The sequence below is a fragment of the Urocampus carinirostris genome, chromosome 5, assembly GCF_059441175.1.
Source record: "Urocampus carinirostris isolate Australia breed hairy pipefish chromosome 5, RoL_Ucar_1.0, whole genome shotgun sequence".
NCBI lineage: Eukaryota > Metazoa > Chordata > Actinopteri > Syngnathiformes > Syngnathidae > Urocampus > Urocampus carinirostris.
Window position 1 is genome coordinate 37,088,399 of NC_142353.1, and position 24,821 is coordinate 37,113,219.

The following is a 24,821-nucleotide window of genomic DNA, read 5'->3' on the forward strand; positions in this document are numbered from 1 at the left end:
CGCCAGGATGACGGATGGCGGCTGTCACGCCGACGCTAGTCATAACAACGCGGCTTTACGTGTTCCGCCGTTTAGCTCGCGTTCTTATCCGCGCCCGCGCTCGCTGACTGATGTGCAGCACGTATGTAGCCGTGTGCGCGTAGCAGACTGCTAGCAAGCTACGGGTCGCGGATAACCAGACCGAGGCGAAAACACAATGAGCTCAGCCGTAATCCGTCTTGTCGGCGCGCGCCCGTTGCTAAGGAAGTCGAGGCCAGTCGGGCTAATAATAACAATCAGTAAGTAATAATAGTAATAATCTTCACGGCAAACAGAGTGCGTCAAACGGGAAGAATTGAGTGGAAACTCGATGTTTGATGTCGTCATGGCAACTGCTTGTCAAAAAACATTAAACACGTTTTACCTTCTGATGACAGCAGCAGTTGCTGCTCACCTTAACCCGAAACATTTTTATTTCGTAGTTGAGTACATTTGGTCGTTGTTTGTCTGGATCCCTTAACCACTAGGATCGTGGGGGCACCATTTCCTGTGGTGTGTCTTGGGAAAGTAAAGCCTGGTGGCGCTCATCCCTCTTCAAGCCAACAAATGTTTATACCTGGTTTCGAACCGGGGGTCTTTCGCATGTTAGGCGAATGTGCTAACCACTGCACTGCCGTAAAACTGTACTGTAGTTTACTGATAGCATTTTATTTTAGATTTTTTTCAGTTGCTGTTATGTGACATTAGTTGTTTGCTATTAGCTAGCTAATATAAGTGAAATAATTTTTATGTACATATATATTTCCTGTGAGCATTTTCACTGTCAGCCTCACTTAAATGGATCTCTCACATCCATAGCAGTCAATTACAGCCTAGCTAGAACGGACCTTTGACGTCTATACCTGTCCTTGGCGGCCAGACTAAATTAGATTCTGTGTTTCACATGGAATTTTGTGACCTTGGTGAGTGGATGATCTAGGGTGGTTCTGGGAAATAGTCCCCCGGAATAAAATGTTTTACATTTTAAATTTAAATGCATTGATCTGGTGCATTTTTAGAGCAAAATCAAAACATTAAATTTGTTATCTACCGTAAATTCCGGACTATTGAGCGCACCTGATTATAAGCCGCACCCACCACATTTTAAGAGGACGACCGATTTTGTACTTACACAAGCCGCACTTGTATATAAGCCGCATGCGCCCACATTAAAACATGTAACACAATCACAAAATTAGCCAAAACCCGGCTTTGAGTCCTGCGATTGTAACTGAATATAAAGTACACAGTCCAAATACCACAGCCGGCAAAATGAACGGAAAATGATACCGGTACTTAAAGTTTGATGCAGACCTGCAGAGTCCGGGTACCCGTTGAAACTAATCCAAGGAAAAAAAGTCTATATTTCCAAAGGTAAGGGTGGGAAAAATATATATCCACTATTGTCCGCCGCGACAACAGGTCTCACTCACCTTTACCCCACTTCCCGTCAGCCCGCGTTTGCTCCGCCCCTCTTTTTTAATTTGCAAAACATATCAGAATAAGTGTCTCAAATAAAGACATTACAAAAATATACAGGTGCAAATACATATTATACATCGGTTACACATATTTACAAAGAAAGACGGTACACCGAGAGATTTTTTAGATAGATAGATAGATAGATAGATAGATACTTTATTCATCCCCGAAGGGAAATTCACTTTTCCAGCAGCATCCCTAAGCTGAGAACAATCGAAAATAACACGGGAGCTGCTGGAGTGGCTGCCATTCGTGACGGCGCCGGAGAAACGATTCAATTTGAATCATGTACAAACAAACAAACAATTGAATCATGTACAACAAACAAACAAAATATTTATGTTTCAATAAGTGGAGTGTTAAAAGCTTTAATTATAATATTCTAAATTTTCATCCCAAATCGTGCCTGTGAAGGGTAGCAAAACGCTACTAGCAACACGCTCGCTGCACAGCAAACGGCTCTGTTAAAAAAAACATATCGTACGGAAATCACGGTAAACCATCCTCATCTTTCTCCTTATAACTGACGTCATCAAGGTCGTCTTACCCAGTATGGGAAAGAGATTTTGTCATATAGACGTTGTCCCACGCTCCCTTATTCAAAAAACACGCTAGCAACACGCTCGCAAGGTGAAGTTTACGTGCAGTAGCTCTGTCTCCTTCTTTATCGGACTGCTCGTTTGCTTTTAGCTTGAAAGCTACGTCATGTGCCTTTCTTTTTGCAATTTGCATGATGAGGATATGTCTACGCTAATTTAATTTGTGCACAAGCTAAAGAAGTTGCAGTCTTCCTCGGCGCATATATTCCACCGGTCTAAATCTTACCTTTTGTACTCGAGCGCCGCTGGCAGCTGTTAGAAAAATTACATAAATTGGCCGCATCACTGAATAATCCGCAGGGTTGAAGGTTTGGGGAAAAAAGTAGCGGCTTATAGTCCGGAATTTACGGTATATGTGCCCGTCTGTTCATTCTATTTTATTCTATATTTTATTGTGACACTGCAACATGTGAACCGCACCACGAAATTGACATTCATCTCTAGTACTATGACTAAAAACATTGTGATGATATCAAAGCGACTGCCTTTTTGTTCGTAATCTGTCACACTTGAGGTCCAGGGGTTGGAATTCGGTGCTCTCACCACTTTGACCCGGGTTTTATTTCTTTTGCATCCAACTTTAAAATTTGACCTGAGAAAAAGTGAGACAGGAGTTTATACCAATTTCTAATAAAAAAAAAATTAAAGGTGCTCGGTATAACCAAGTTATAGACCATTAATTAAGGTTTATCGAGAAGAAAAAAAACAATCATATACTTTAATAATACAAGTTTATGACACTTTGGTGGGACCAATTAAACCCTAGTGGTTGACTAGAAACTCAGAGCTCCTTAAAGTCGTAAAGCCCTTTATGGCAGCCAAACTGAAATACAGTAGATCTTCAAAGAGTGTAGTATTTTTGTAGTATTTATGTCGTAGTATTTTTGTCAAAGAATTTTGTGTAGTAGTGTTACTGCAGTGGTTTTTCTGTAGATGCATTTTTGAAGTATTTCCATTTCAGTACTTTTTAAGTATTTTTTTGGTATTTTGTTTGTTTGTAGTATTTCCATAGTAAAATGTTTGTAGTATTTAAATTGTAAATGTGTTTGCAGTATTTCTGTCACAATATTTCTGTCACAGTATTTTTGTAGTATTTTTCGTCAGTTTATAGTATTTTCTTATATAGTAGTAGTATGGAAGTATTTACATATTTCCATGGAAGTATTTTTGTGTTATTTCTGTGGTATTTTCCTAGTACTTTTTTGTCATATTTTTGTACCATTTTGCGGTATTACTGTAGTTGTTTTTTTGGTAATATTTCTGTATTTTTATTTAGTAATACTGTAGTACTATTTTGTGGTATTTATGTAGTAATTGTTTTTTTTCCAGAATAAAAGCAAATTATTATGTTTGGTCCCTCGTTTAAAAGCACAAATTTGGATATTAAGTTTTGTTGTACTTTTTGTCGTATTTCTGTAGTAGTATTTTGGTTTTAGATACACAAACAGGGACGAAGTTGGCACCCAAATTGTGTTTTTTTTTGTTTTATTAGTAGAACTTTATTTACTTTATGTATATGTTGTCATTTTATCTTGAGCACTTTTTTGTTTAGCGGGCTGAAAGAAAAAGCCTGACAGGCTGCATGTCAAGTCAAGTCATTTTTATTTGTATAGCCCCTAATCACAAAGAGTCTCAAAGGGCTGATTGCCTGCAGGCCGCAGTTTGCCCACCCCTGTTCTAGCAGGTGCCTGGTGGGAGGGGCTCGGTGTTCAAATCGGCACTAATTCCTCTTTTTCACCATGTAACTCAAGTCCTAAAACTTTTTCCTAATAAGAAAAAAAGTCAAGTTTCCTAGTTTTTTTTTTTTGTATCAATGTGCAAGTTCAAAGTTCACATGTAGGCTGTCCGTCACCAGGGAAAATGTGTTTGTGTTTCTTTCTGTCAGTGGTCCGAGAAAAAGAGAGAGCGGGGGGCGTGCGCCACTACAGGTCACGTGCTGCTGTTTTTGGCAGCGAAGCCGCGGGACACATCATTTTCCTCCTCTACTTCATCCTCCTCCTCTTCTTCTTCTTGGGGTCGGAGAGAGAGAGAGGGAGAGAGTGAGTGTGTGTGTGAGAGTTACCCCATGAAGAAGAAGAATCGTGGTCGGACATCAGCGCTCCACAGCCGCACGTACGCGCACGGCCTCACTGCACCGGTAAGCTTGTTATCTTCATTGTTGTTGTTATCATCGCACTTTTTTCCCACTTTTTTATTGTGTTTAATATTTTCATCATTTTTATTTTAAACTGGAACTATTTTTCTCTCCTGAAGAAAGTTTGTTACTCACGGCACCTGAGAATGTGGCAATAATGAAACCCTTAACAAACATATCAATGAGTTTTGATCGCATTTTTTTGTTTTGGTTTTATTCATATTTTTTCTTTCGCGTGCAAGTCACAAGTTGACCAAGAAAATTCAACGTGGTTCTACAGAGTGGAACAATACACCCTTGGGTTTTTTTTTGTGTTCTGCTTCTTTTGAAGCAAAACTCAAATAATGTTTCATTTTTTTGTGGATACATTTAAACTCAAATGTACGCTGACTCGACATGTGTTATTCGGTGTGTCGGCTTTTTATTGAAAAATAGATGTTTATGTGTAATATTTTTGAAAATGTTTTTATATATTTTTGTTCTTAAAAGAAATTGGACATATTCACATTTCATAAATCTAATGTACATGTGTTTATTTAATCTTAATTATTCTTTGTATTGGTTAATTTTTATTTTTCCAACTACTGTATTGTTCCTTTTTGAATGTCCATTTCTAAAATGTATAACTGTCCATTATACACAAAAATACTTTAAAGTAAATGTGCTTTCTCTATTTTATCGTGGAACTCGTGGATATTTTTTTCATGAAAAAAATCTATTTGACATTATTGATGTCGTCTTGAAATCCACTAATGTACATTTCTGTGCAATGAATGTAATCTCTACCTATTTTTTCTGTAATAACCTTAAATACATTATTAAATGAAAACTTTTACATTTAAATTAATGTGCAGTTATTTCTTTAATGTATGAATTAGTTATTCTACTTTTCACAAAATTAATTTTCTTAAAGTAAACAAAGTGGAACAGGTTCTTCCCTAGATTCATTCCCAGCCTGCACCTCCATCTACAGCTTTTATGAGTACAATGTACTGTATAACTAACACTGTGAATATGAACATATTATATATCATTAATACATTGTCTTTAAAGTTTTTTTTTTATCATTTTGCACATTTTTCCTTTTTTTACTTGGACTGAAAGAAGCCCTCCAATTTCGATATACTTGTATATTGACAATAGAAATAAAAAAAATAAAATTCATTCATTCATAATATTCATTTTGTTTTTTTAATCTTTTTATATTTGTTATATGTATATTATAAAGAAGTATTAAATAAAAATAATTATGTTATGAGAAAGCATCATGAATAAATCACCCTGAGCTAAAAAAAAAAAAAAAAAAACGAAAAAATGGTGATATGAAGTATTGTGTATTAGATTTTTTTTTCTGTTTAATGCACAACCTCATGTGCAGCCCCATCTTAAGGATTTTTGTGTTTTCCTCATCCTGAGGCTTTGGAGTTTTTACGTGTGCACATGTATGTTTCAGATTGGGGGATGTTGTAGTGGTGGTCTGCGCAGCTCTTGGAGACTTTTTGTGATTAAGGGCTTTACAAATCAACATGACTTGACACATGTCTGATGAAGTGAACTGTTAGGGACAAAATGACAACTAGTCAGTGTGATGTTTTTGTAATTGGAAAGTGAAGTCCAGCATGTGATGCAGATGATTGACAGCTGTCATTTCTTCCACGCAGACGGCGCGGCGCCATGCTAAAGCCGGGCGAGGCGGCGGCTACGGCAGCGGCGTCGGCCTTCCTGAAAGTGGACGCTTCTTCGTACCTGCATCACTGGCAGCAGCTTTTTCCGCACACGCCGCTCAAGCCGCCCCTTCCTTCACCTTCCGTCCCCCCGCAATGTACCTCCTCGTCGGTCCTGGCGCCCGCCTCCTCCTCCATGATGGTCGCCCAGCTTCCTCTAGCCCAGCACATGGCGCTCTACGGGCAAGCCCTTGCGCCGGCGGTTCCTGGGGGTCCTGGAGGGGCGGCGGTGGCTGTGCCCCCTGCGGAGAACCTGGCGGCAGGACGGAAAGAACAGGGTTGCGGGGGAATCGGCGTGGTTTCTTCCAGTGTGAAAAGCAGCAGCGAGGAAAGCGCGAAGGCCGTCGCGTCCGTGCAAGCGGGGGGCCGGATGAAATTGACTGCCGAGGAGCTGGACTACTTTCTCTACGGGCAGCAGAGAATGGAGATCATCCCCATAAGCAGCCACAATGCCGACGTCAACAACCGTATGTAAACACACATATGCATGAATTACATCAGGATGACACCGTTACCAAAATTGAACCGTATCGTCTTTATTGTCATTGATATCAACATTGTATGCAACAAGATTAAGCATGGTACTCCAGGTTAAACATGTCATGAAGATTTCAAAGACAAAATAAGGATAAAATACTGTCAAGAAGAATGGGCAAGAATATTTACAAATTGGTGCTTAGAGACTGGCCTAAGTTATATTAGTAGTGCACTGAAAGAATAACGCATCGTAACAGTAGTGCAATAATAAGTATAGCAATAACATTTGTCAACAGTCAAAATTTCCTAATAAATCGCAAGATGTTGTATAAAATGTTCCATTCATTATGAATAATAGTTTTAAGCAGTTTAGAGAATAATTGGAACACAGTGTAAACACACTGTAAATACAACAATGAAGCTTAGGTTTTGTTTACATTCATTATAAGATTAATATTGAGCTATGCGTCAAGATTTTAATTTATCAATTGAAATATAATAACACCAACGTATTATACCTTTAATTATTTTCGGAGTATATTCATTTTTTGGGTGTAAAAAATAATTCTGTTGTATTTTATTGTATTATATTCCTTTTATTTTTAAACGGGATTCTTCACAGGATTATTTTAATGTAATTATAGAATATTAATACTAGCATATTATGTTAATTCTTTACATTATTTTACCCTAAAGACAACGGTGAGGCTCAGGTTTTGTTTACATATGTTTTTTTATAAAACTATTATTGAGCTAAGCGTGGTTAAGAGTTTATCAATTTAAGTATAATTAGTCCAACATTTTATGCATTTACTCTTTTTAGAATACTCCATTTATATGTCTATGAAATAATTTTGTTGTATCTTATTTAATTATAATCATTTCATTTCAAATGTGACTATTCAAAATATTATTTTAATGTAATCACCGGATTAATAATGCTTAGGGTATTCTTGTATTGTTTTACAATATTCCCCCCTAAAGACAATGATGAGACTTAGGTTTAGTTTATATATCAATTTATTTATAAAACTATTATTGAGCTATGCCTCGTCAAGATTCGAAATCGAACTACAATAACTCTATTGTTTTATACCTATAATTATTTTACAATATTCTATTTTTTGTTCATGAAAATTCTTGTTTTATTTTGTTTAATTATGTTCACTTGTTTCAAGTGTAATTATTTATTATTTTATGTACAATGCTTAGTGTATTTTTCTATTATTTTTTACATTATTTCCCCTACCGGTTTTAATCTTTTTCCGTTATTTATTTATTTTTTTCATCAGCTATCATAAAAAATGAAATATGTAATGAAATGTTTCTTACTTCAAAGTTGTATTCCTTGTTTTATATTTTTATAAACCAAATTGACTGTTTCATAAATAATCAACTTTTAGTTTTTTTACAGCTTTTCATTTATTTTCCAGCACAAATACTTAAGGTAGATTTTATTATCCTAAAGATAAGATCAAATAAAAATGTGTTATTCGACTTTCATTTTGTCTCTTAAACCTGTCGTGCATTATAAAAATTTGTGTAAATATTTATAAACAAAGATTGAATTACTAGAGAGAAAATGTATAAAAAGGTACAGAAGTTTAAATACTATTTTTAATTTCTCCGTGTTTAATTTTTTTTATTTCGACTGTTATTTCTAACATGTGACACGAGAGGTCAACGACGCCGAGCGTTGATTGATTATCAGATTTCACTTGCAAAAAACTATTGATCAGCAAAATGAATAATCTGCTCTTAATGCATCATCGAACGTGAACGCAGTGTGTTGTGTTTACTACAGATGTTTTTTTTACATTTTAAATAAAGAATTGAAAGCCTCCTCGCCAACACACACACATACACACACTCGGTTACACTTATCAAACGTTATATTACCGTTCCTAATTGTTTTTCAATCACACTGCAGTACATCCAAGTAGATTTAATGACATTAACGCAAATCCATCATACCATTATTTTTTTTTTCCCAGGTCATTTCCAATTTTTTTTCATCAAGCGTTGAAAGTTGGCATGAAAGTGACGTGATGAAGATATGTGTGCGTGTGCGTGCGTTTGTGATAAAACGGTTCATCAGCAGTAATCTGCGTCGATACGCGCCGGCAGGCCCGATGAGGGATGGCGGGACAAGCGGGAATTAATTGCTGCATATAGTTTTGTGTTGGGGGGTGCGGATGCGGGTGCAAAGTGGGGGATGTGCTGGGTGATGAGGGGGACGGGATGGGATGGAGGGGATCGATCCAGCGGAACGCTATTTATCATCCCAACACAACCATATGGAGGTCCCGGGGGGGCACGCTCATGTGTGTGTCTGTGAAAGTGAAGTGTTTAGTGTGTAAATAAAGCAGTCTCTCGCACTTGCGAACTTACAAAAATAATAATAACATACTGTATAGTAAGGGCTGCGTCTAACGACTTCTGATTGTCGACGAGTCACTGACTTTTAAAAAGATTTGTTGAAAAATCATCAGTCCTAAATTTAGCATGAAGTCGATTTCATTATGTGGCAAATGTTAATTAACCCACGAAAATAGGGGTACAATGAAATCTTTTTTGAACATACTCTGCATTCATGCACAAATTAAATCAAAATGCAAACCAGTGAAGCACTGTGCTCGGTCGGTAGAGACATAAAAACCTCGGTCCATGTTTAGGGACAGGCAAATAAATAAGAAATTTAAAAAAAGTAAACATTCTTATCCCTGTAAACCAAAAAGATGCACATTAGCAGCAGTTGAACAGTAAATAAGACAAATATAATGTCCATTTTGTGAAGTACATTCAGCGGTCAACTCCAAAGTCTGTATCAAAAGTACCTAACGATTTTCAACAGTTTGAAATCTTTGGTGTTTAACAAACTGACTATGTCAATCTTTGTTTTAACAACTGACGTTTGTTCTTCTGATTGGATGCATTTAATTGTCAGGCCACAGTCTGGCATAGTGCTCAAGCTCTCTTTTATAGCGAAATATACACATATAAAATGTACAACAGTGTCATCAAAACCATATTGGCTTGGACCTTACCTGAATCGTAACAGAGAAAAGTCAGACCCCGTTTTGTTCAACTGTCCGATGTGCCTTTAAATGTTCGTGTGTCTACCGCCATGATACGCTTGGGCTGCATTGCTAACTTTGCAATTAGTCTTTTTATTGGCCGTATCTATGAAATAACGGAGCCAGACTTTAGGAGTTTTGGTACGCATACTTGATGTGTTAAAGGCTGAGCCCAACCGATTCACTTAATTTGCAAGACCGAGCCTAAAACAAACCCGGAATTCATATTTTGTCTGTGAGGACTCTGGAAGAGGAGAGGTGATTTGTGATGACAAATCAAAGCCTGTCTTTTACTCCGAAATGTAAGTCAAACAAGGCTGTATAAACATTTTACGTCTTTTATATTTATGTGTCTGCAGAGGTTACATTAACTGACAATTTTTCATCATTGAGGGATTTTTTTCGCAGAGTTGTTAAAAGTTGGCCATAGCAGCAGCAAGATCTTGAGGATCTAGCGCAACACTTTAAGAGAGGCAGAGAGACAAAGAAGAACAATGACGGGTGGATAATGGACAGAAACAAGTTATTCAAGTTGCATTGCAGTAGTTAGCGTAGTAAAATCACATATACATTTTAAAAAACATATTTATTTTGAAAGAAGTAAGTGAGAGAGAATCCTGGTCCGACACCAACGTAATGATTGGCATTCTAGGCCCAGCCTGGGTCTTAAGATCTTACCTCTGGTCCAAATGTTTTTTTCAATAATGTAAATGCATCAAATTTATCAACAAATCATGTTGTTATCAAACCTTGTTTGTACCTATTTTTTTCATCAATGTGAGTAGTTTTTTGATCCCCAATTTGATTTGTCAGGAAATTGAATCAATAAATCACAAAATTCATGAAATCATCAAAAAAGTTCAAGGCTATTTTCATGCGGTTACAAATAGCCTTTTTTACATTCAAATTTCTACTGTACCCTCACAAGCTTCTGATTGTCGTGGGAGTCTGATTGCGACCGCGTCAACTGCCAAAGTTTCCCTCGCGTCCCAAAGTGGGAATGTTTGTTTGACATTGTTCTCGTTTAGCCGAGCATTAAGAAAATCAGCGGCCGCGTACTTCATGACTTCATCCGTCAGCGCCCGTCACTCTTCCTGCGCCGCCGATATTGCACGTTTGGGGAAAAAACGCGAGAGAAAACAAGCGGGACTTCCTGCTGGGAATTTTTCAGCAAAGATAATCATCAGCGTTTCAATTATTGACGTCAATTAGTGTCACACTTCATCAGGCTGCGACCGACGATTACACCCCGACAAGCTCGGGACGAAAATATGTCAGGAATGATTTGATTACAGCCAAAGAAAAGATTAGGAACAAAAAAGAGAGAAAAACTTTGCTTCAAAGAACAGTGGAACATTCGGAAAACAATGTGAACATAGAGCGGATTCTGTGATGTGGAACAGGTTTAAAACGGCTCGTAATTAAACGGTGTAAACCACTTGAGAACGGTATGGGAACAGCTTGAGAACCAGACTGTGTGAAATGAGCTTCAAAACAGTTTTAATGTTAGTATCCCTACACTATTAAGTCAGATGGTAATTATTTGTGCAATTTGTTGTGAAACAGTATTTATGAACAATGAAAAAACAGCATGTCCGGATGGTATGAACCAAATCATAGCTTTTGTCAGTCCTTCATTGTGATAACAGGTGTGAGTCAGAATCAGGTTAGATAAAATATTGTTAAGTAGTTTTAAAACCCTCGATTGCATAGTGTGAACCAGGTTGTGATTACCGGTAACAGGTTTAAAACCAATAAGGGTCATTTGTTACTGCCTGTCCAGGCATCAGATGTGAAATGGTTATTGAAGCAGTGGGAACAATGTGTGAACCAGGTTGTGTGCACCAGGTTAACTCCCTGCTGACATTTAAATCTGGTTTGAATGCACTAATAATCAGGTGTGAATTCATTATGACAGTGGAGAAAATTGTGTGAACCAGGTTGTAATTAACATTTGTTACTGCTTGTACATCCACCAGATGTGAAGTACCGTAAATTCCGGACTATAGAGCGCACCTGATTATAAACGGCACCCACCACATTTTAAGAGGAAAACCTATTTTGTACTTACACAAGCCGCACCTGAATATAAGCTGCACGCGCCCACATTAAAAAAATGTAACACAAAATTAAACCAAACCCGACTCAGTCCCGCGATTGAAACTGAATGTCCTTCATAAAAGTACACAGTCCAAAAATCACAGCTGGCAAAATGAACGGAAAATAATACCAGTACTTAAGGTTTGATGTAGAGTCCGGGTCCCGTTGAAAGTAATCCAAGGAAAAAAGTGTATATTTCCAAAGGTAAGGGTGGGAAGATTATATATCCACTATTGTCTGCCGCGTCCACAAACACTTTCCGTCAGCCCGCGTTTTTTTAGCCCCTTTTTTATTCGCCCGTGGGAAACATATCAGAATAAGTGTCTGAAATAAAGACATTACAAATATTTACAGTTGCAAATACATATTATACATCGTTACACATATTTACAAAGAAAGACGGTACACCGAGAGAGTTTTCAAAGCTTTAATAATAATAACTTTCATCCCAAACGGTGCCTGTGACAGGTAGCAACACGCGAGCAACACGCAGTAAACGGGTCTGGTAAAAAAAACATACCGTACTAATCACTGTAAACCCTCCTCATCTTCCTCCTTAGAACTGAAGCCATCAAAGTCGTCTTCCTCAGTGTCATATAGACGTCGTCCCACGCTCCCGTAGCCTAACTCGCGCCGTCACTGTCGCTGGTGTGCCCTCCTCTCCGTCACGGCTTTTCGGAACCCGTTGGTGATTTTTTTGATGCTACCCCACGCTGTCGGGATCCACTGGCAGACTTGCGAAAAGGTTGCCTTTCGCATGCGGCCAGTTTTAGTGAAAGATTTCTCGCCGCTAGTCAAGCCAAGAAGTTGCAGTCTTCCTCGGCGCATATATTCCAGCGGTCTAAATCTTACCTTTTGTACTCGAGCGCCGCTGGCGGCCGTTAGAAAAATTACATAAATTGGCCGCATCTCTGAATAAGCCGCAGGGTTGAACGTTTGGGAAAAAAAGTAGCGGCTTATAGTCCGGAATTTACGGTAGTTATGAAAGAAGTGGGAACACTATGTGAACCATGTGGTGTGCTCCAGGTATGAAAATTGTGTGAATCAGATTGTGTGAAACAGATTTCATACAAGTGTAAACCTAATCTGATTGGTTTGTAGAAACAACTCCAAATAGATATCAAATAGAAGTAAAACATTTTGTCTGGACCAGATTTTGTTTACTGTGTTTGATAAAGATGTGAATCTGGTGTTGATGCACTGAAAATCAGGTGTGAATATCTTGTGACAGCAGTGGAAATGGTGTGAATCAGATAGTAGAACACATTTTAAAACTGCTGTGAGTCCTTTGCAATCCCAGCAATGAATCAGTTTTGGAAGCATAAGGAACCGTTTTGTATTCTCTGTAATGTGAATTCATTTGTCAACCAGTTAGTAATTCAAATTGTTTGAAAGAGATGTAAACTAGGTTTGTAACAAAATGTAACCGTTTTGTGACTGTGACTCAAGTGTCATCCATGTTTTCACTGAGTCGAATCATGGTGTGAACACAACAATAACATGGTCTTTTCCAAATGCACTGAACCGTTTGGGAAATAATTGCAAACCAGATATAAACACCCTGAGAATGCTGATCCTGTGACTGAGATGCAATCATTTATGAATGTTTCTCAACTTTGTATATTTCCTCTCAGGTTGCGACATGTGTGCGGACAACCGCAACGGTGAATGTCCCATGCATGGACCGCTTCACTCCCTGCGGAGGTTGGTGGGAACCAGCAGCTCCACACCGGCACCCATCACCCTTCCCGATGTTCCGGACTGGCTCAGAGATCTTCCCCGAGAGGTGAGAGCCCCCACATTGGTGTGAACTGGAATCAAATTACTCAACTTTGATTAGCCTCGTTCAGTGTTTCTTATCTGGTCTGACTTCAGGAACCCCTCATTCTACCGTAATGACAAATTGCTACCCAAATCGAGACAAAATTTCTACTTCTTAAATTTAGCGAATGAAAGGATGTGCTGTTTAAACCAGAAATAGGAGAATATATTCAACTATTTTTCAAAAAAAGAAAAACACAAACAAAAAAAAAAACACTTTTTGTACCGTATATACTGACATATAAGCCCCTACATCGCACATAAGAAACCCCTAAAAACTGTTTTGAAATAGTCACATGCTAAAATAAACTCATACCCAAAATATCATAGAAACATGTATGTAAACATTGATTACATTTTAACTTTGTATATAATAGAGATTAATATACTGGTAAAAAGAGAAAAAAAAACATTTTTAAACATTTTCCTGTACCTTCCATCTGCGCTAGAATGGCAGAACATCATCCATCATTTTCGTATTTCGCAATCATTTTTATCGTTGTTGTCACTGGTTTCCATTTTTCCTTCCCCTTATTACAACCTTTTAGGGACCCATGATTATGGGCGTAAAAAGGAAATAAAACTGACAAAATTACCATAAAATGAGATGTGACGCTCTCAAACACAATTGGGATTGTGCCGATTGACTGAACTGAAAAAAGAGATCCAGCAGGGCATCTTCGCCATCTACTGTTAAGGAGTTTAGTTGACCCTCTGTTTTTTCTTTCCTTTTTTTCCTTAGGGCCCGCGACCCTCTTTTGCAGTCTTTGAATTTGGGCCTTTTTTAAATCAGAAACTCTGTCTTTTTCCACGTGTCTTGAATTTGGATCATGATATGCTTGAAACTTTATTAGTCAAATCACTTTTGTATAGGTTTGTCTGTGCACAAGCACGCTTCCCGGCCTGGGCTACGGAATCTGCGCCGCCCAGAGAATTCCCCAGGGTACCTGGATCGGACCCTTCCAGGGTACCCCCATCATGCTGGACAAGGTCCGCTCGGGAGCCAGGAACACACGTCACTTGTGGGAGGTACCTTCTTACTACAAAACAATTAAAACAGTGGCATGGAGGATCATGAAATGCTAATTGGGATTTTTTTTTTATCAAAACACGATTAATCAGGTTTGAAAGTACTGTTTACATGTTTTAGGAACTGAATAGTATAGAGGTTCCAAGGCTAGTTATGTGTATGTTAATGCTTTAACCTAAAATTACAGCTCATCAAAACTGATGAAGCTTGAAAGCTCCTTTAACACTTTACCTTAAAGGTCAAACGGAAACTTAAAATTTAAAGCTATAGTTAGCTCAGGTTAACTCAAATTTTAAAGCTTGAAATTTTGTTTAACCCAAAAGCTACAGTTCAAGTTAACTCAAAGGTCAATGCTCATAAGCAATGTTCCCTCTAAGCTGCGTGTGTGCGCAATTGTGCACTGCCCAGAGCTTTTCCGCGCACAAGAAAATCTACCCAGCTCACAAAAATGAGAGCTCGAAATTGCTAATTAAAAAGCGAATTATGTCAAAGTTACAGTGCATGAAGGTAAAAATACACGGGGTCCCCCGACACTGTGTTCTAAATGCGGTATTTTGAAGTCAATGTCGAAGAAGATCGTAGTTGAGTAAAGTCAGTAGAGTTTTTTGAGAACCGGCTCCTTCGGCTCGGCTCGGCTCACTAAAAAGAACTGGCTCTTTTGGGTACCAACCGGCTCTTCGGGTTGTTTTTGCTTCTTAAATCCCTACCCGACCAAATATTATGTAAGATTTTGCACAAAATGACTTAAAGGAAGGCGGGAATAAAAAAATACCAAAATGAAAAAGTAGTGAAAAGCTGAGAAAAAAAGAAACAAAAGGAAGAGAAAAAAAGAAGGAAAAATTTGCCAGAAGAAAAGAAAGAAGCAAATAAAAGGAAGAAGGTAATAGAGAACAAAAAAGCAAGAAGAAAGTAACAGCTAGGAAAAAATAAACACAATGAGATTTTTTTTAAAAGGAATTTTTAAAAAAGAAAGAAAAAAACGGGGAGAAAGAGGAAAAAGTTTGTTGCATTCAAATAATTTCCAATTTTATCAAGTCAATCTTGGTGCCAACATTGTACTTCCACGAAAAAATGTAATTAAATACAGTTCTGTATCGTGCAACTGACTAAATAAGCCCCCAAAAATGTTAATCTTTTGCGACAAAAGATACCAGGAACAAAAGTAATGTAAATCTTGTGAAAGAATTGTAAAAGCAAATGACGTGTGTAGGCCCTGCAACCTTTGCTATCGTACATGAGTCAATTCATTCAAAAGTGAAAAATAATTTTGCATTGCGGGAAACTCATCAAAATTTAACGTGATGTCAAGTTTTGGACATGTTTGATAATGATTTAGTTGCCACGCTTGGGATTATGGTTTCTCACCGTTGTTTCAAGCGTTGCTCACCGACTTTGTGTGAACGTTCAGACCCCTGGAAGATTAGAGGGAACATAGCTCATAAGTCAACTGAAATTGTAATGATTTAAGGCTGCTTTAACTCAAACGTTAAAGGGCTGACGTTAACTCAGATGTTGAAGCTTGAAACCTCCCTTAACTAAAAAAATTAAAGCTCTGAAGTCATCTCAAATTTTAAAGATCGAAATCTTTAACCTCAAACTTAGAGCTCAAAAGTTAATTCAAACTTAAAGTTCATAAGTTAACTCAAATGGTAATGATTGAAAGCTGATTCAAGCCAAAGGTTGAATCTCACAAGTTAAAACTCTAAAGTTAACTCAAATGTCAAAGCGTAAAATCTTGTTTAACCCAGAAGTCAAGCTCATAAGTTAATTCAAATATTATGATTACATTTGCTTCAAGTCAAAAGTTAAAGCTTGAACAAATTAATTGAATTAACTGCTTAATACAAAAAGAAGATAAACCATCTAATGTATTAAATAGCCCATTGACGCGCAACTGCGCTGCCAGGTGCCCAATACACATACACATTAGCACCTTCACGAAACTGCAGATTTTGCCAATTCAACAAAATTAGTGCTACATTAAAGGAGAAATCAAATGCAAACATAAAAAAGTACTTTTACCTGCAACACACTCTTACAAACATGCCATGGTGGATAAAGTGCCAGTCTTTACTATCTGCGCAGCAGATAAGCTCGCGAATGTAAGTCCTGCGTGTGTGTAAACCTAATCTCTCTCCGTCTTCGTGTCAGTGCTTGAAATGATGATAAACACAATCCGTCTATTGTTCGTCATTATGTGTACGCCGGGGTTTGTACGGGTGCTTGAAATCCTTGAGTTTTTAAAGTCAAGTAAATGCTTGAATTTTTGGAAGAGTGCTTGAAAGTGCTTGAAATTATTGCCATTGCCTTGTTCCTCGACAGTCTGACTCTATAGACCACACAATAAATGAATACAAACTGCATGAAAATGACGCTAACATGCCTGCTCTGGTGGCTTGTCATTATGGCGTTGTCGTGTGAAGCATCACCGCCCCCTACTGGTTGCACCCAAGAGGACAGCTCTATTTAGAAAACTGTCTCTTTTCACTTGGCTCACTGAGAAGAGGTCTTTCGGCAACCAAGCGGCTCTTCTGATTTGTTTGTCTTTTAATGATATATTATTAACAATAATAAAACATTATGCACCAAATTATTTAGTAATTTGTAATTTTATATGTATCGCAAGGGATTTCCCGCATATAAAATTAAGTTATTTACAAAAAAATTGTAAAATCCATAACAATTTTAGCTTTTTACACATTAACCAGATTTAAAGTCGAACAACAACACAAAATCCCTGAAAATGCAAAACATTAAAGTAAAAAAAATAATATATTACCTCCTCAGTGCTATAAAATGCAAACAAATAACTATTTCCAATTCTATTTGAACCAATTTAGACACAGATCCTCTGAAAAACCTGCAAAAAATATAAACTAAAATAAGTAAAATAAAAAGAAAACGATCATCAGTCTTTAAGATTGAAAAATTTAATGCACTCTGCTTCTGAGCAATCAATATAAAAAATGAGTCCAAATTCGACTTATTTTTCTGCTTTTTATACATACAGTCTTTCTTTTTCTGTCTTACATATTGAACTTGATTATCACCTCACACCTATAGAGCTCTTTCCGCGTATGTAAACAAGTGTGATGTTGCCAAGCTGCGCAAGCATCGTTGAGGCAGAATTCATGTCAGTTTATAGCAGCCCATTGACACAAAAGATCATAAATCGTAGCCAGAAACGGCTAGAAAAAGCACGAACTATGTGCTATGAGCAAGATAGCGACTTTATTTTCGTCATCAAAGTTCTCAACAACAAAATCGTTCTTTTGATCTTCGCTGGATTTCTTCCTTTGAAAAAACTCTGAAAATTAGCCTTGAAAGTGCTTGAACTTGCCAATGAAAAAGGTGTATGTGTAAACGCGGCGTACATGTCCCACCAAAGATCCACATTCACGCTGGACTGGATGATGAGGTTTTTATTACAGTTTTTGCAAATGAAATGAGTCACAACATTAGCTTCTCTGCTGGCTTCGATCTCTTTGATCTCGTTGGCAGCTGGCTCTGTAGACTGCCCAAAGCATATCAAAGAGCTTTCTTTTCAATTCACATAAAATACATTTTAGAATATCACAATAAATTTTTACATCCATTTTAACAAGATACTTTTAACAAGAGATCGTATAGTGGTTTTTTTAACGTTTACAATGAATTCAACATATTTTTCCTTAGTCTGAATTTTAACCAACATCATCCTTTTTATATATATGAGAAAATAGAAATAAGAACAATGAGTATAAAAAACGGGTACAATTTACCTGCAGATGAAATGAGTCACATTAGCTTCTCTGCTGGCTTTGATCTCTATAAGGGGAATTAACATTTTAGCACAACAGAAACCAAAACAAAAATAAATCCAAACAGATTAACAACATCTATTACATTACTGTGCATGTTGAGAGATTTGTCAGCTGTGGTTATAATGTTTAAAATTAACTTTTTTTGTGGAGCACCAAAAGATGTGTCTTACCATTGGCAGCTCGCTCTGTAGACTGCCAACAAAACCCCGCCTTCCGGTCACATGTCAAAAGCCAAAACAAACCCTACCTCATACCAGCAGGTGGCACTGTTGGACTCATCATTGCAGGACACTTACCAAAAACTATACACATATTTCAGCAGGAATTTCAATAATACAAAAGTTATTATTACACCCGTTATATATGAACCTTGTATATGTTAAAAAATATATATATATTAAAAAATTGTAATCCCACAAAGTTATCTTGACTTTAACTAACTGTACCTGTAATCTGTTGACGTCTTTTTTCTGAAAATGTAACGAGACACAATTACGTTTTTTTGTGTCCTTATCCCGTAACGCCGTCACATGTATTCTGTTACTCCCCAAGCCTGCTGACAAGTTGTAGTTTTGCATGTCGAGGCCAAACAAGGAAGAAGAATATTCCAGTCGGAAAGCCGCAGACTACCAGGGATAAACGATGAAGTCGTCACGGCCGAGCCGTCACAGAGAAGCCGACGGCGGCAAAGAAAGCAAAGAAAAGCTCGCTCGGCGGCCAAATATTTTGCTAGCGCGACGCCCGCGAGGATTCCCACAATCCTACCGGGTCTGTCGGAATGTCGTAAAAAGGCTTTTATTCGCTCGCTTTCCATCCTTCGACGCTTTATTAAACCGCCGCGATGACATCACCGCCACGGCGCTCACCGTGCCGGTGAAAGATTTTATTTATGGCGAACCGTGAGTGTCAAAAACAAACTTTAGCCTAGCTTTTAGTGTTTGGACTGCAAATGACGCTGCTTTCAAACCAGGGGTGTCGGACGTGCGGCCTGTGGGCCACATCAGGCCCGCGAGACGACGCTGAGAAGTTTAAGAGAGAAATGAGACGCAGTTTTAGATATGTCCACTTGATGTCGCCAAAGCCAGGGGCCACTCGCGAAGAAACTCTCGCTGTGTTTCTCATTCTTGTCTCTCTTTTTTTCCCCTCTTGCTTGTCTCTTGAATGGTCTGCATTAATATAGCGCTTTTCAAGTCAATGAAGACCTCCCAAAGCGCTTTACAATGTGCTTCACACTTTTCCCTTTTCCACACTAACTAACCGATAGCAGCGAGGGCAGCACGGCGGTGCAGTGGTTAGCGCATGTGCGGCACAGTTCAAGTCATGGGAACCTCCTGCGTGGGTTCAAATCCAGCTCCAGACTTCCTGTGCGGAGTTTGTATGTTCTCCCCGTGCTTGCGTGGGTTTCCTCCGGGCACTCCGGTTTCCTCCCACATTCCAAAAACATGCATTTCAGGTGAATTGGCCGGTCCAAATTGTCCCTAAGTGTGAATGAGCGAGTGAGTTGTCTGTCCCCGTGTGCCCTGCGATTGGCTGGCAACTAGTTCAGGGTGTCCCCTGCCCCCTGCCCCCTGCCCACTGCCCGATGATTGCTGGGATGGGCTCCAGCACCCCCGCGACCCTACTGAGATGAGATGAGATAGCAGCGTCAGCCTATAAAAAATGTATCACAAAATCTACTGGTACTAGGTCACAGCAATATGCGATAGGTGATAATGGATCAAGGCCAAAACAGTGCATTTTATTTTAGGCGGGCCAGAACAGCATATCTCTTGAGAAAAGTTCCTTCTGCTAGTCCCCTGATGCAGCAACATGGGATTGTGGATAATGGATCACGGCCACACAAGCTCAGTTCACCATTTGGTGGACAGAATGGCACCAAAGAGCTGCCAGACCCGACAATATTGTAAAGTACCTGTCCTCTCTCGCCGCAATATGCGATTGGGGATAATGGATCACGGCCGCACGAGTACAGTTCACTAAATAGTGGACAGAATGGCACCAAAGAGCCGCCAGGTCCGACAAAAATGTAATTAACCTGTCCTCGCTCGCAGCGGTCGGGGGATAATGGATAGCGGCTAAAACAGTGCATTTCGTTTTAGGCAGCCCAGAACGACAAGCCCCATGAGAAAAGTGCCTTCTGCTAGTCCCCTGATGTAGCAACATGGGGTTAGGGATAATGGATCGTGCCTGCCTTTGTTCTGTCTTTTTGTCTGTTTTTCTTACCCTTCTTTCTCTCATTCTTTCTATTTTCCTTTTTCTCTCTTATTTTTTCTTTCTTAAATGTCTTTCTTTTTCTCCCTCCTCTCCTCTTTTTTTATATTTTTCCCTCTTTAGCTGTCTCTCCACATGTTTTCTCTCTTTCCTGATTTATGTTATTTCTCTCTTTCTTGCTGTGTCTCACATTCCATATTTATCTCTCTAGTTCCTTTTATTCTCTTTTGTCTCTTTCTCCCTTTATTTCTCTCTCACTGTGTCTGTCTTTCTCTCCATTGTATTCTCTCTCATTTTCTTCCTCTCTCCATTTCTTTCTCTTTATCTATTACTACTACTTCATCTACGGGCCCCAGGAGGGGTTTTTCCCTACAAAGTGGCCCCCGAGCTCAAATGATTTTGACACCCCTGTTCAAAACTTACTGCCGAAAATGGCTTCCTTCTGGGTCACATTTCCACATTTGGGTCACATGTAATTTGACAGTCGTGGTACAGTAACAAAATATGCTTGCGTGAATGTGCACGCGTGTGGTTCTCTATGATTGGTTGCATGTCCCTGGCTCCGCCCCCTCATACTAATAGTGTGAGAAAGCACGGCAAACGCTTAGACAAATATTTTGGGATGTCCGAGGAGCTGATGGATGAGGGGGCTCGTGGAGAGCGCTGCAGAGGCTGGTCCACACTATTGATCCTGGTTCTGGTTCTAAATACGGTTCCCGCGGTGCTATAATGTGTGAAAGACGGTGCTTTGTTTTGATGAGGTTTGATCTGGTCACACGGTGAACGTTTCAAAGGTCCGCAATAAATGGAGCGACGTGGATGAACGTGGCTAACGTCAAATATATTTTATAGATGTCCATTCCATTGCTTTTAAAAAATTGCATGGGTAGACATGAACACAATGTTTTGCTGCCAAAAGCAAATCGGTCAAGGATCGACAAAATGTGGAAAATTGTACACGCTCAAAACGGTTGGGTCAAATTTTCCCCGTTAGGGATTTAATCCAATTTCTGTTTGGGGAAAAAGATCAACTTCTGATCTGAAAATAGTTGTAGCTGTTGTTGAAGTCTTAAATAAATAAGGATCAACGAAGTATAGAAAAGAGTGCACACCAAAACATTCAACCCAATTTATGAGTTGGAAAGGATCAACTTCTACTTGATAGATAGATAGATAGATACTTTATTCATCCCCGAAGGGAAATTCACATTTCCAGCAGCATCCCTTCGCTGAGAACAATACAATAATAAAGCAAAAAGAATACAATATACAAATACCCAATGTGACGTGCAAATGCCCACTGTAGCGTGTTATATAGAATAAGTAAATAGTGCTACACAGAATACATATTGCAATAAGTTTCGGTAATATGCAATGTAGGTGGTGTGGTTCACTGTGGGCTTTTACTCTGCCGGGTAGAGTTAAAGAGCCTCATGGCATGAGGAAGAAAAGATCTCTTCAGTCTGTCCGTAGTACAAGACAGTGACAGCAGTCTGTCGCTGAAACTGCTCTTCTGTCTGGAGATAATGCTGTGTAGTGGATGCGATGGATTGTCCATGATTGACCGCAGCTTTTCCAGTGCCCGTCTCTCAGCTACTGTTGTTAGGCTGTCCAGCTCTTTGCCCACAACAGAGCTCGCTTTCCTAGCCAGTTTATTGAGACGAGACGAGTCGATTCAAATCAATTTGTCCACATAGATGTTAACACAATTTGAATATTGCATTGTATTTATTTTATTCAGCCAGTAAAAAACCATAAACATGATATATACAAGAAATCATTTGACACGCGAACCCTCAATAATGATAAAATAATAGATTTAAAAGAATAGAGTAAAAAAGATATTGTAGTGTATAATACAAGGTGATTAAATAGAATAGTTTGAAAAGAAAGAATATGTAAATAAAAAGACTAGAGTAGAATAGGTCGGAGGAACGCCGTTGGCATAATAATACTATACACAATAACCTAAATCAATTCCCGTTGAAGGTGGGATATCAGTTTTAACGGCAAACTGTTTGGAAGTGTTAACTGGTTTGGAAATAGTGCAAGCTGCTGTTGTAGTCATAAATATGCATCTAAGAAGTGTTGAACATTGTACACACTAAAAGCAGTTGGGTCAACTTTGACCCAATTTCTGAGTAAGAAAATAACCAACTTCTACTTTCGTTTGAAATGTAATATTTTTAGCTTTTTACCAGTATATTTATGTTTATTAACTACATAATTAAATAATGAATGATCTTTAAGTACACGCTATACATACATATTATGAATTTATTGGAGTATGTGGCTATTTTAAAGCAGTTTTAGGAAGTCACTTGATGCACTATGATGCAGGCTTGTGTATACGTATATACGGTACTTGAAGTCGTTCTGGTTTTGCTCCTCATTTTGTTTATTGAAAAAAAGGTGAATACAGTGGAACCACGGTTCTCGACCATAATCCGTTCCAGAACCCTGTTCGAAAACCGATTTGGTCGATCACCGAAATCATTTTTCCCATTAGAAATAATGTAAATCGTTTTAATCCGTTCCAACACCCTGAATGTTTACCATGAATGTTTAACGTAAACTTAAAGCTAACCCAGGCTAATCATACGTTTGCGTCAACGTAATCTTCCGTACGAAAAATTACGCTAACATGAACGTGTAAAAATAAAGGATAAAGAAAAGAATTATGAATAAGATTTCTTACTTTTGTGGTGGTCAGCAGAAGGCGCAGGAGGACGGTGGGGAGGAAAATGATTGTTTGGAAGGATGTTCTTTTCTCTTAAAATACCGATCTAATGACACTTGCTTCTGGCTTCTTTTTAGCACTTTTCTAAAGTGACTCAAGACAGGCATAATTAGGGGCTAAAACACCTATATTAAAAGCGAAAGCAAAACGAAGCACGTCCGCACGCGATAACAGTTGGTCAAGAAAAGAGCGATCTCCACCCGTACGCCGCTCAGCATCGCACCCTAGCGTACGCACTCGCGCATTACCGTTCGAACTCTGATTTTTTGACCAAACAGCGAAGCAAGAATTTCTCGAAATTTTTGGTCGTACTCCGATTTGTTCGAACTGAGAGGCGTTCAAAAACCGAGGTTCCACTGTATCTATCTTTGCTTTAAACTGCACAATCCTTTCATTGGGCAATTTTTACAAGTGGAAAGTTTTACATGAACTGGACCACAGCTTGTCAAACTAGTTATGAAACCGCTGCTCGAGAGTCAATACATCCATCCATCCATTATCTGCACCGCTTCTCAGTAGGGTCGCGGGGGTGCTGGAGCCCATCTCTATCTTCGGGCAGTGGCCAGGGGACACCCTCAACTGGTTGCCAGCCAGTCGCAGAGCACACAGAGACAGACGACTCACTCGCTCATTCACACCTAAGGACAATTTGGACTGGCCAATTAACCTGATAAACATGTTTTTGGAATGTGGGAGGAAACCAGAATCTGGGAGGAAACTCACGTGAGCACAGGGAGAACATGCAAACTACACATAGGAAGGTTTGATCTCCCGACCTCAGAACTGTGCCGCACACGCGCTAACCACTGCGCCGCTGTGCTGCCCCCAGAGTGAATGTAGTCTGAACACAATGTAGTGACGAGAAATTAAATGGTATAAACCTGATGTGGTACAAAATAGTCTGAAACTAGAACGAGCCACATGTGAGCCCTTGCAATCCAGTGAATCGAACGTGGTTGAATCGGGCTTGTACTGGAACCCTCACCAAGTTACTTTGTGGGTGTTTTTACTCTTTGGCTGTGTAATTTGATTAAGGGCGAACACTAATCATCAGGAAAACCACGAAGGAGGGATGAGTGGTGTGAGGAAGAGGAGTGGAGATGAAGAGGGCGTGTAGCAGAGGAGGTGATGAAGAGAGCAGATAACGGCAGAATTAGTGCGTTTGATTGATTTTGTGTACAACTCAAGCGCGGGATCATTGATCTTCACTCACAAACACTTTTACACCATTTGGACTCTATAAGATCAAGAGCAGCCCTGCACTGTCACTGTGCTACCTTGATGCTAAGTCCTGGGTTCGTACAGGTGCCTGAAATCCTTGAATTTTAATGTTGTGTTTTTAAGGTCAGGAAAAGTTTGGGGTGAAAATGCTTGAAATTGTTTCCAATGCCGTGTTTCTTTACAGTCTGAGTCTTTAACCAGCTCAGTAGCCTAGATGGTAGGGCGCCCGCTTTGAGACTGGGAGGTCGCTGGTTCGCGCCTCGGCCGAGTCATACCTAAGACTTATAACATTGGTAAAATGGCGGCGCCCTCTGTTGGCTGCGGCTGCATCGGCTCGCTACAACGGGTCAGGTGTATCGACATTTCGTTCTGTGTACATTGTTA

General features: G+C 39.0%; 1 protein-coding gene across 3 annotated transcripts in view; it reads left to right on the plus strand.

Moving 5' to 3' along the window:
* Window positions 1-24,821, plus strand: part of prdm6 (PR domain containing 6) — a 67,837-nt gene that overhangs the window by 11,245 nt on the left and 31,771 nt on the right. The window contains exons 1-5 of one of the 3 annotated variants that reach the window (XM_088336665.1): window positions 125-278; window positions 3,985-4,236; window positions 5,895-6,424; window positions 13,246-13,397; window positions 14,306-14,461. In XM_088336665.1, coding sequence (XP_088192791.1) covers window positions 5,908-6,424; window positions 13,246-13,397; window positions 14,306-14,461 — 825 coding nt within the window. In that variant the 5' untranslated portion in view covers window positions 125-278; window positions 3,985-4,236; window positions 5,895-5,907. Of the gene's footprint in view, window positions 1-124; window positions 279-3,984; window positions 4,237-5,894; window positions 6,425-13,245; window positions 13,398-14,305; window positions 14,462-24,821 lie in introns of those variants that run through there. The other 2 variants (XM_088336664.1, XM_088336666.1) reach the window with 2 other exon arrangements.